Raw genomic sequence first — 12,316 nt, 5'->3', positions numbered from 1 at the left:
GATATTTTGGCGGGAAACCATCAGTTAACCTAATAATAGACATATTTCCATTCTAAATTTAAATTTTGAGTTATAATAATTTTAATATTCAATTGTTGGAGAAATACTTTTAGAAAAATAAAATTCTAAATTTGAATAATAATTATTTAATTATTTGCAATAATATCTTGTGATAAAAAGCTCACTTTATAAATTTATTATGCGTGTGGATTTGTGCAGGCACAGAATTAGTGATTTTTCGCGCTTCCCTAACAACACTTTTTGTAATATCGAGAGACGTTTTAATAGTTTTAGAAAAATAAAATTCTAAATTCGAATAATAATTTATTTAATTATTTGCAATAATATCTTGTGATAAAAAGCTCACTTTATGAATTTATTATGCGTGTGGATTTGAGCAGGCACAGAATTAGTGATTATTCGCGCTTCCCTAAAAACACTTTTTGTAATATCGAGAGACGTTTTAATACTTATTAGGAATCTGACAGAAGAAAAGACCCAGGAAAGAAGAATATGTTTTCATATTATTGAGAAGACCCTAAACGGTAACTCAGCCATAACTTTACCATAACTCAGCCAACCCTCAAATTAGAATGACTAAATAACCGACCAAACCAAACCGAACCGAAAAAAATAATTTTTCCAATTTGGTATTTTTGAACTGGTATGTTTGGTTAATTTCTGTTATATTAGGCTTACTTTTGGTTATATTAGGCTAATCTACTTAATTACAATAGAATTTGAGTTATTTATGGTTATATATTAATCTAACCGACCTATAACCGGAAATAACCAAAAATGTTTTTGATTTTTTAAAAATATATTCAAATGGTAATAATATTAGTATATCCATTTACCACCTTAAACCAAACACATTAAAAAACATTAAAACCAAAATAAAAAAACAAATAATGTTACTCATCTGAACCCTACATCTCAAACCCTAAACTCCAACCCTAACCCTAACCCCTAAACGTCATGTGTTGTATGTTTAACACATTCTGGTGAGAATGTGTAAAAATCAATTTTTCTTTATAATTATGACTTTTTATTGGATATAATAATTGTAATATTCATATTTCAATTGTAAATTTAAATATTGAGTTATAATAATAAAAATTTACAAATATTTCATAAGTCAGCCGTTTAAGTCAATAACTCTGTCATCACTTCGTCGGAATTTTTTTATTTTTTATTCAAATTTTGAGTTTAATTTTTTAATTATTTTGTATAATATATTATGAAAAAATTAACTTTATAAATTTATTATACGAGTGAATCTGAGCAGGCACAGAAGTATAATTAATATTAATATTATAACGTTTGGTGGTTATATACTTTGTTTGCGTGATAATTACTAGAAAAAACGCACAGCTCAGTTGGTTAATGACCCGTTTCTCAGGTTGTGTGTCACGGGTTCGACGCCTCAAAACCATATTTTGTGCATTTTTCGTCATTTTTTAATAAAGGGTAAAACAGTCATTTTGAATTCATCTTCTCCATCCGAACCTGTAACCCTATTTCATGGCCGCCGGTCGTTTATTCACTCGTTTTTCATCGATTTCTTTGTTAATTCAACTGTTTTTGATAATCCAGTATTAGATCTAACATATATCATCCTATTTTCAGTAAAAAAGATCAATTTTTTTTCGTTTCCCGATTTTACAACCGATTAAGTTTTTGGGTTGTGACGAGGAAAATCGAAAATGATGTGTATTTTAATTTGCTGATGTGTATTTATTTTTATTTTTTTTACTCAAAATCGAAAAACAAAACTCAAGAAGTAAATTGTAATTACCCCCAGATCATTAAACATTTGAGTAATTTTCAAAAGATTTATAGATATAAGTAATAAACCAACTTTTGGATAACATTTCAGTAATTCTTTTTTGTTTATAAACAATTTTCCTTCAAATTGATTTATTTGAGCTGATTCTTTTATTTACAAAAAAAAAAAAAATGTCGATTGTTAGTTAATTAGGATTTCTGATTTATTTTTTTAGCTTTTTAAGCTAACAACTTTGCTTAAATGCAACCAATGGAGATGCTCTAAGAATCCAGAAAGACGTCCATTGGCATCTATTGTAATAAGTTCTTGGACTTTATTATATAGATTGAACCATTGTGCTTCTTTGATGCAAAATTCATTTCCCAAATGCCTTATTTCCTTTTCTTTTACAATTGCAGATGTTAGCAGCTCTTAAGAAACAGACCCGATGAACATGTTAAGTTTGAAGGAGTTTGTTGACCCCAACATGATGGATTTATACCCGCACGACTGTTTGTTCAAGGTAAGCTAAGAAACAAATGGTTAGTAGTTTGAAAAATGTAGTAACGATATGATTGTTTTTTTTTCATTGTGAATAAATTTTGGTAGACAGATTGCTATGTTGGCTAAGCAATGCGTTGATGATGATCCGATTCTAAGACCAAACATGAAGCAAGTGGTTATATCGCTCTCGCAGATACTCTTGTCTTCTATTGAATGGGAAGCAACTCTTGCTGGAAATAGCCAAGTCTTTAGTGGCCTTGTCCAAGGAAGATAAACACAATGAAACCTTAAAAACCCTTTTCGATTTTATCGATTATTCGTCATTGCTGCCTAGAAGAAGTTTAGTTTATATCTAAACCAAAGATCGATCGCAGTCTAACTAAGTAGTTAGGTAGAGAGACAAATCTCTATATGAGTATTCTTTTGGAGAATCAATGAAACAGAGATGCATGAGTTTATATGCTTGAGATATGTTGCAATCTTACAAACAAAACATCAAAACGTTACTTTATTTTTTCTTATACAACAAAAACATCATCACTTTATTTACTTACAATAGATTGATGCTGATACATGAAATGAAACAGAGCCGTATAATGTTACATATAAATTTTGTACATAATCAGTATGTTGTTACACTCGGCTGCTTCTTCTTACCTGTGTAAGACGCAGAAGATAAAACCATGGCTGCGATTAAAAGTATCTGCCTGATGCTGGTCCATGTGTTGTTATTATCAGGCATGATGCAAATATGTTGTTCTCTCGCCTCCAGTTTTTTACGCATGATTAGGAATCCGAAAAACAAAAGAAAGAGGAAAATAAAAACTCTAGTCCTGATAGGATAAATTCTAAAATTCTTTTGATAAACTAAATAAATCACTTTTCAATTAAACACTTTTTCAATTATACAGACTTCACACAGAACTCCAACACGTTGACTTCAAAAAGAAGTTAAGTTAATGACCTAACTGCCTAAGAAAACCAAAAACTTGATTTCTCCATATGTATAATATATAATCATGTCAAAAACATATATAAGCAAGTACATAACATATATCAAAGAATACAACAAGAAAATCTTAAAAATTATTCACCAATTTGCAATAAATTGGTTTACAAATTTTGCCTACTTCATGTTGATGTCAAACGAGTAGATATCAACAAGCCTCTACGCAGAGACTTTAACTCGAAGTCTATTTTTGCAATTACAATTTAATAAAGCACACACCAGACGAAGTCTACTAGGATAGTTGACTTCTTTTGTTGTCTTCCTTTGTTAATTTTTTGGTCAGTTTTGCAATTAAAAACATAGAACAGAGTAGACTTCTTAGGAAGTTTCAACAAGTTAACTTCGATTAGAGTCTACTCTGGTTATTTTTGCAATTGACCAAACCATTGACTTGGTAGTAGACTTCTAGCTGACAAGTAGACTTCATCTATCTATCAACTAGAAAAAAGTAAACTTCGTTTTGGTTAGTTTTGCAATTGGCCAAGTTTGACTTTTGCCAAGTAGACTACGTATAAAGTCTCCAGGAATGATGACTTCGTTTGCAGTCTGCCATGGTCATTTTTGGGGTTGACCAACATTTTTATTTTTTTACTAGTAGATTTCTTTTGCAGTCAACTAATTATTTTAATATCAATAATATAACGGTCAATGCTTAAATATTTTGGTCAATACCAAAAATAGTCACTATAGAAGTCTACTCGTTTATTATCGTAAGAAGACTTCGTCCGGCAGTCATAACTAAAAAGTCAAGAATTTGGTCAATTGCAAAAAACACCTTACTAGAAAATTATATAAGAAAATATGTTTTCACTCTGAGTTAAAAACTTCTAACTTTAGTAATTTTTTTAAAATCGATTTTGAAATCTTTTAATATATCCATAAAATTTTGATATTAAACTCCAAAAAGTTTTAAAACAAAAAACTGAATTTATATTATGATGCAATTATGAATTATGCAAAATGAGTAGCATTTATATTTGTAGTTTCAGAATATGTTCAGAGATTGTAGTTTATCTCTTCAAAAAAGAGAGCAAAATATCCAAGTATTTTCCTCAAAGTTCGTTATAAATTTTTATTTATTTCTTGAATCAATTTTCTTTTTGTCGTTTGTCAAAAAAAAATCCAAGTTTGTCTGGCAAAACTAATATCTTATTATTTACTTTAGAGTCCATTAGTGTGTTAGACACTTTTTGAAAAGTAATTTGAAAAGTATGCAGTTTTTGTTAAAAATTTGGAGAATAGACATTTTTTAGCTTTTGTGAGATAGAAAATTTGTGAGAGAGTGTATAAGACAAAAACAAATAGAAAGACCAATGTACCCATCCTTATGTGTCATAAAAGAGAGAGTTTATTTGTGGTCCCAATTTTAGAGGAAATGAGAGATGAAATTTTATGTATGTGGGACCATATTTTGAGGTATTGGATAAAAAAAACTAATGTTTCATAGTCCACTTAAATTAAAAAAAATTCTTTCAAATAACATTAAATAATTTTTATTTTCAAACTTAGCACTCTAAAATTTAAAATCAGGGTTTAGTTTTATTTTGGTCTACCATCTGGGTTAATTGTACAATATGGGTTTAGTGTACAACCAGAGTTTGGTGTACCATATAGGTTTAGTGTACCATCTAGTTTTAGTGTACAATGTAGGTTTGGTGTACAATATGAGTCTGGTATAACATCTAGGTTTGGTATACTATTTGAGTATAGTAGACCATCTAACGTCTGATGTACCATCTGGGTCTAGTATACCACCTGGCTCTGGTGTATCATCTGACTTTGGTGTACAATCTGACTCTGGTGTACCATCTGGGTCTAGTGTACCATCTGAATCTAGTGTAACATCTAACTTTGGTGTACCATCTGAATCAGGTGTACCATTTGAGTCTGGTGTACTATCTACGTCTGGTATACCATCTAGGTCTGGTGTACCATCTGACTCTGGTGTACCATCTGGGTCTAGTGTATCATTTAGGTCTGGTGTACCATCTGAATCTGGTGTACTATCTGAATCTGGTTTACCATTTGGGTCTGGTGTACCATCTGAATCTGGTGTATCATCTAGATCTAATATACCATCTGGATTTGGTGTACCATCTAGGTTTAGTGTACCATTTGGATTTGGTTTATCATCTAATTTTGGTGTACCATATTGGTTTAGTGTACTATCTAATTAATTTTTCAAAATGAAAACCCTACAATCTATATATCAAACTTTATCCCTTCAAAACTATATCCTAAATGTATAATAGAGAACTCAAACCTAAAAAAATAAAACTAACTTAAAAATATTGTAATGTGTGAAATACTGTAATTCTGGTGTACAATCTGGGTTCGGTGTACCATCTAGGTTTAGTGTACTATCTAGGTTTGGTGTACCATTTGGGTTTGGTGTACCATCTAAATAAATTTATAAAACTAAACCCTACACTCTAAATACTAAATCATATCCCTTCAAAACTATAGCCTAAATGTAAAATAGAGAATGCAAAACTAAAAAAAAATCTAAAAACGAATTTAATATATTGTAATGTATGAAATACTGTTATTCTGGAGCACAATCTAGGTTTGGTGACCATCTGAGTTTGGTGTACCATCTGGATTAAGTGTACCATCTAGATTTGATGTACCATATGGGTTTAGTGTACCATCTGGGTTTGGTGTATCATCTAAATAAATTTTCAAAAACTAAACCCTACACTATAAATACTAAACTTTATTCCTTCAAAACTATAACCTAAATATAAAACGGAGAACTCAAAACTAAAAAAAATAATAATTCTAAAAATTTTGGGAAGTTTATGAAATTTCTAAAAATTAATTTAAAATATTGTAATGTGTCTAATAATGATATTTTGGGAAGTTTATGAAATGTATAATATAATTATCCATAATACATGTTTTAGTGTTGTTTAGGATATTTTTCAAAAATCAATTACACATCTAAAATTCAAAACACATACATCCATTAAAAAAAGGATTTATTAATTTGTAAAGATAATTTTTTATTTAGGTTATTATTTTGGTCATGTCTAAAAAAAAAAATAGAAAATTCATCGATTATTAAAACAACATACCTTTGTTATTGAGCTGATATTTATTAGGTTCAAATTTAAAAACTAATTTATCTTTATGTGGATACATAAAAAAGAAACAAAAGATTAAAAATGTCACTTTCTAAATCCCTCCCTTATATCCATTAGAGAGGAAAGAGAAAAGTGTCTACTTCTCAAATTTGTTTTTAAAAGTGTCTATTTTTTAAATTATCTGTTGAAAAAGTGTCTACTTTACCAATTAATTCTTTACTTTACTAGTAGTAAGGAAACAAGAACAATTCTTTAATAAGCAAACATAATCTGCTTTTATTTTTTATTTATATTGATAATGGAGTCTCAACTCCTGCAAACTTGGAAAGCACAAAACCCAGAAAAAAAAACAAAAAAGAAGAAGTAAATGTGGGTTTGTCCTTAAATATAAGAACATAAATCCACTTTGTTATTTGCAAAAACAGAAAAGAGACGAAAAAAAAAAAAGCGAGACTCTTTAGACGAATGACTTTTTAAGCTAGTTTTTGGATTGTCCTGCTTCGTCTTCATCATCATTCTCAATTCCTGTGATTGTAAGACCTCCATATTCATCTTCGTTGTGTTTTGCAATAACAGACTTATAATATTTTGTAGACCCATCTGGTTGATAGATCCCTAAATTATTAGAAGTGCACCATATCTTCATATTATCTGGATTTATGTCTATACTGACATACTCTTCACTCTTCCGTGTGAGAATTGCCTTATCCTCAACTTTATTATACTTGCCACGACCTCCATATTTCTTGATTGTTGTACTTGAGCATATATCCATCAACGTTTTCAGACTTTGTATCAAATTCAGCATAGATATCAGTGTCAATATGTTCATTAACAGACCTATACCCAAACTTATTAAAAAGAAAACGCTTACCATTAATGTTTAAGGCCCATATGTCTTCTGTATCATTAAGAACTCTTCGTAGAAAAGGAGCCATATATACTAAATAGAAGATTTTTTTTTTTTTTTAATTATAATAGAAGAAATATTTGTTGTGAGAAAGAAAGGAAACCTTCTTCTTAAAATAGATTTCTCATTTTGATCGTAGGGGCTCAGATTTTTTGACACTCCTTCTAATCCAACGGATGATATACTGTATCTTGGAACAATAGAACGTGGAAGTAATATTAAGTGTATCATTATAATAGTACATCAATAATTTGATAATATACCTACCTACATATGTTTACATGTTCAACGCATCTATTCATCTATGTACATAAACATATAGAACAAAACAATCGGAAACTTCTTTATGAACAGTATCTAATATCGGGTTTTTCACTCTAGTTTTAGTTAACATCAATTTCTACTGATTTTAAACTCATCCTAACCAATTTATACAAATCCCTTATCAGGACAGGATTCAATACATGTGACTCATATCTTTACTTCTACAGGCTACGCTTTAATCCTTTTTTGTTTCTAGTTTAAATTTCGTTCATGCTAATTTTATCTTTTACACGTCTCATAAATAAATAAGATCGAATTAAGATTAACCCTACTAGCTCTTTGTCTTGGAAAAAACCGTCTTTCACTGGTTTAATATGGTAAGAGTATTGATATATCATGGTTTTTGTGGTTTTTAACCATGATATAAGGAGTCTTTTAGAGTCTTTTGATTTGTTTTCTAGAATGTTTTTGAGTCTTTACAGGTTCTACAGGATTTTAGCATGAAAGGAGCAAAGTAGAGCAATTTGGATCGTTTTGGAGCATAAATCTCGGATCAAAGCATAGGCATCGATCGACACCAGCTTTGGAGCATCGATCGACACCCTCTTCAGACGATGAAGAATCACAAAATTGGAAGTTTTACAATTCTGTCCCAAAGTTTTCCATATTTGCAACATGAGTCCCTGACGTGTTTTAGGACATATATATATATATATAGTTTTTTTAGGTTTTTGCAAACCCTTAAGTTTTATTCTATCAAGTTTTCTTTTTCCTGCAACCCTGAGAGATTTTGAGAGCTTTTGGGAGAGAGATCTGAACTACTTTGAGAGAAGAATTTCTTGAATTCCTTCTTATTCTTTTAATCTCTATTGCTTATTATTCAGAATCATGTCTTGTTCTTCATTGATTATGTCTGAGTAGTTTGCTTGTTAGGTTTAGGGTTTTTCACAGAGATTTATGAATTATTAGATCTGATTATTTAGGATTCATTATCTATCTAGATCTTCATCTTAGATTGTTCTTCCTATTAATCCTTGATTGGCCATCTAGAATTAATACTTTAGGAAAATAAATTGATATGAGAATATAATTGTTTTCCTCATAAAACCTTTTGATGAGCAAAATTATTTCTTGCAAAGAGATTTGATTTAATAATTTTGTGAACAATCTAAACCTAATTTTATTGCTGATTTTTAACCTAGAATTTTACAAAGAGATTTGGATTTTCTGGTTTTAAATTTAGATATTATTTGCAGTGAGAACTGATTTAATTTACAAAAGTGTTTAGAGTTCTAGATCTGTTCTTAATTGATTGAATCCTAATTAATTGATTGATTTAAGATTTCATAATTTCCTGAGAAATTCCCTAGGCCTAGCTTTTTGATCTTCTGAATTTACAACAGCTTTTATTTAATATTTTGCATTGCTTTTCTTTATTTAAATCAATTTGTTTAGCATAATTATAAAACTCTATAATCCATTGTGTGTGATCTTGAGTCTCTGTGGAATTCGACCCCTAAGTACTGCAGTGATCTCTTAATTTGAGAGAGTAGCTCTAGGGTTAATTTGAGCATATCAAATTTTGGCGCCGTTGCCGGGGACTCTTTGATCTACCATTAGATTTGAGTTTTAGATTTTGTCTAAATTTTTCTTTTTATTTTCAAACTAACACGCTTTTGTTTTCTTCTCTCTTGTGTGTTTCAGGTGTATGCCTAATAAGCCTAACACAAGGAGCAACAAGACTGGTCCAATTCTGAAGCTTTCAAACCAAGAGTTGGGAAAACTAGAGCGTGAGAACAGAAAAGCAGCCAAATCTCTGAAGATGGTTAATCCAATCATTCTGATGCGTGATGAGGCTGGTGTTTTGAGGGATCAAGAGGGCCACTTGCGCAATGAGCAGGGCCAAAAGCTTGATGCAGAAGGAAATGTGATTCCTGAACCTGTTGTCAACGAGCAGGCTGTCGTGAACCAGCAAGCAGGTGTCGTTGATGATCCGGATTTTGGTGTCGATCGACACCAACCAGGTGGCATCGATCGACACCCACCTGCAGACGTGCGTGGAACTGCCAACCACGTACAGAACCCAGTTCGACGACAGGAGCAAAACCGAGACTTGATCAGGACCATTGCTGACTACAACCGGGCTGATCTTGTGTATGAGAACCGGTCTGCTATTGTTCCTCCCCCTTTTCAGAGGAATGATTTTGAGTTGAAACCTGCGTACTTTCAACTAGTTGGGCAGAGACCTTTCTCTGCTTTGCCCAATGAGAAGCCTTTGGACCACATTGAGCATTTTGAGGATCTGGTGACTAGCATCAAGGCTAATGGGGTGACTGAGGACTACATCTTCTGCAAACTCTTCCCTTACTCACTTGCGGGAGAGGCATCTCAGTGGTTGAAACAGCTGCCTGCTGGATCATTGACAAGCTGGCGTGATGTCAAGGTGGCCTTCCTCAACCACTTCTATGATGATGCAATGTCAGATGAGTTGAGAATCAAGCTGTCTTCTTTCAAGCAAAGACCAGATGAAGCCTTCAAAGCAGCTTGGGTGAGATTCAAGGCTTACCAAAGGGACTGTCCACACCATGGTTTCTCAAGGGTTCAATTGCTAAGTATCTTCTTCAGAGGGTGTGACTGGGAGTATCAGTTGGCTTTAGATGCTGCAAGTCATGGGAATTTCAAGACAAGATTGCCAGAAGATGCTGAATTGTTGATTGAGAACTTAGCTGCTAGCAATAGTACTAAGAGAGCAGATGCTGAAAGGAAGAGATTACATGGAGGATATGATTCAAATCAGCTAGCTTCTGTTAATGCTAAGCTTGATTCAGTGCACAATCTTCTTGTGGGAAAGAAGTCAGTCCAATTTGCTGCTGAAGTTGAGACATTTGAGCCAGAGCCAGAGAATTCAGAGGAGAATGTCAACTATGTGTATGGAGCTGGGTATCAGGGACAGAGATTCGGTAATCAGCAAGGAAACAGACCTTACAATGGTGACCAGAAGCAGCAACAGAACAATGGCTATACAAGAACCTATGGGAACTCATCTTATCAGTCTCCACCTCCTAAGAATTCTTCAGAGAGTAGAATGGAAGCCATGCTTGAGCAGCTTTTGCAAGGACAAGAGAATCTGACAGTGACATTCAATGGAAAGATTGACAATGTCTACACTGAGCTGAATGGGAAGATAGAAGCATTAAATGTTCATGTTAAGAAGCTGGAGGTTCAAGTTGCACAGACTGCTGGGTCTGTAAAACGGCAAGAGAATTATCTTCCAGCAAGAACTGAGTCAAACCCCAGACATGCTTGCAATGCCATATCTGTGAGGGATGAAGATGCTGTTGAAATTGCTTCTGCCGAGCTGGGTGAAAAATCGACAAAATTCTCGGTTTCAGATGATGGTGTCGATCGACACCACCTAGGTATCGATCGACACTCATCTCAGACGGAACTAAAAGCTGTGAAATCTCAGGTTCCAGCTGCTGAAAGGGTCTACAAGCCTAAGGTTCCTTTTCCCAAGCCAAGAAAGTCTAAGCAGGAGATGGAGGAAGCTAGATGCAAGGCAATGATGGACAAGGTGATGATTGAGATGCCATTGATTGATGCAGTGAAGCTTTCACCACCACTAAAACGCTATGTAAAGAGAATGGTATCCAATGGTTTGAGCCCTGAAGAAGGAGCACTGCTTACTAAGGATGTCAGTGCAATTCTGTTAAACCAGCCTTCACAGAGGAAGAAGGAGAAGAAACAGGAGGTGGTTGTCTCTAAGGAAGTGAGTGCAATCATTCAATGTAGGACTGCAGAGAAGTTACCAGATCCTGGAAGCTTTGTCCTTGATTGCTCAATCTCAGCAGGAAGGTTTTCTCACTCACTTTGTGATCTTGGCTCCAGCATCAACTTGATGCCACATTCTGTTGCTGTGAGACTTGGGATGACAGAATTCAAGACAACTTAGATTTCTCTTATCTTGGCTGATCGCTCCCGAAGAATTCCTGAAGGTGTTTTAGAGGACATTCCAGTTAAGGTTGGAAACTTCATGATTCCCACTGACTTTCTCTCATCTTAGGAAGATCTTTCTTGGCTACAACTGGTGCCATCATTGATGTGCAGAAGGGACACATAGCACTGAATGTGGATGGATTGAGTATGAAATTTGAGATGGATAAGCTGAGGAGGGGTTCTACTATTGATGGACAGACTTTTTCTGTTGAAAAAGTTTCTGCAACACGAGCATCAGGCTCAGTGTCGATCGATGCCACCAAGAGGGTATCGATCGACACCCCTCCACGACCGCAACTGAACTTGTCCAAGACTGATGCTCTAAGTCAGAAACCTGTTCCCAAACAGAAGAGTCATCAATCCACACTCCAGAACCCTCTAGGTAAGGCCAAGGTATGCATTTTCTTCTCCTAAACTTCCTCCTATCATCAATAAGACCTTCAAAGCTACAAAAACTGTTTTACAGTTAACCAAGCCACGAGATTATCGTAGAGCGCTTGTTTCTTCTGTTGATGACTTTGCAGGGTATAAGAGAAGCAATCCCATCCCTAAATCCCACACTGATCCTGTTCCTCATATCCTTGGCAAGCCTCATGCAGCTAAAGCTTATACACCACCTTGGATGAAGAGGACTTCAATGCCATGTTCTTCTCGTCCAGATGCCTGAGCTCCAACACAGTCAAGCTAATGACTGAAAACAAGCGCTTAGTGGGTGGCACCCCATTGGTAGGTTTTTCTTTTTCTTTTGCTTTTGATTTTTATTTATTTTATTTTATTTC

The 12,316-nt window shown here is 33.6% G+C and overlaps 1 protein-coding gene across 1 annotated transcript; it reads right to left on the bottom strand.

The window, feature by feature from the left end:
• LOC104759609 (clumping factor B-like) lies at positions 4,978–5,627 on the bottom strand. The gene is made up of 2 exons (XM_010482519.1): positions 5,591–5,627; positions 4,978–5,450 (listed from the first exon to the last, which is right to left on the bottom strand). Exons 1-2 carry the CDS (start codon positions 5,625–5,627, stop codon positions 4,978–4,980), a joined length of 510 nt encoding a protein of 169 aa, XP_010480821.1.

Source organism: Camelina sativa, chromosome 17 (assembly GCF_000633955.1).
Source record: "Camelina sativa cultivar DH55 chromosome 17, Cs, whole genome shotgun sequence".
In the NCBI taxonomy this organism is placed as follows: domain Eukaryota; kingdom Viridiplantae; phylum Streptophyta; class Magnoliopsida; order Brassicales; family Brassicaceae; genus Camelina; species Camelina sativa.
This window is presented reverse-complemented; position numbering and strand designations above follow the sequence as displayed.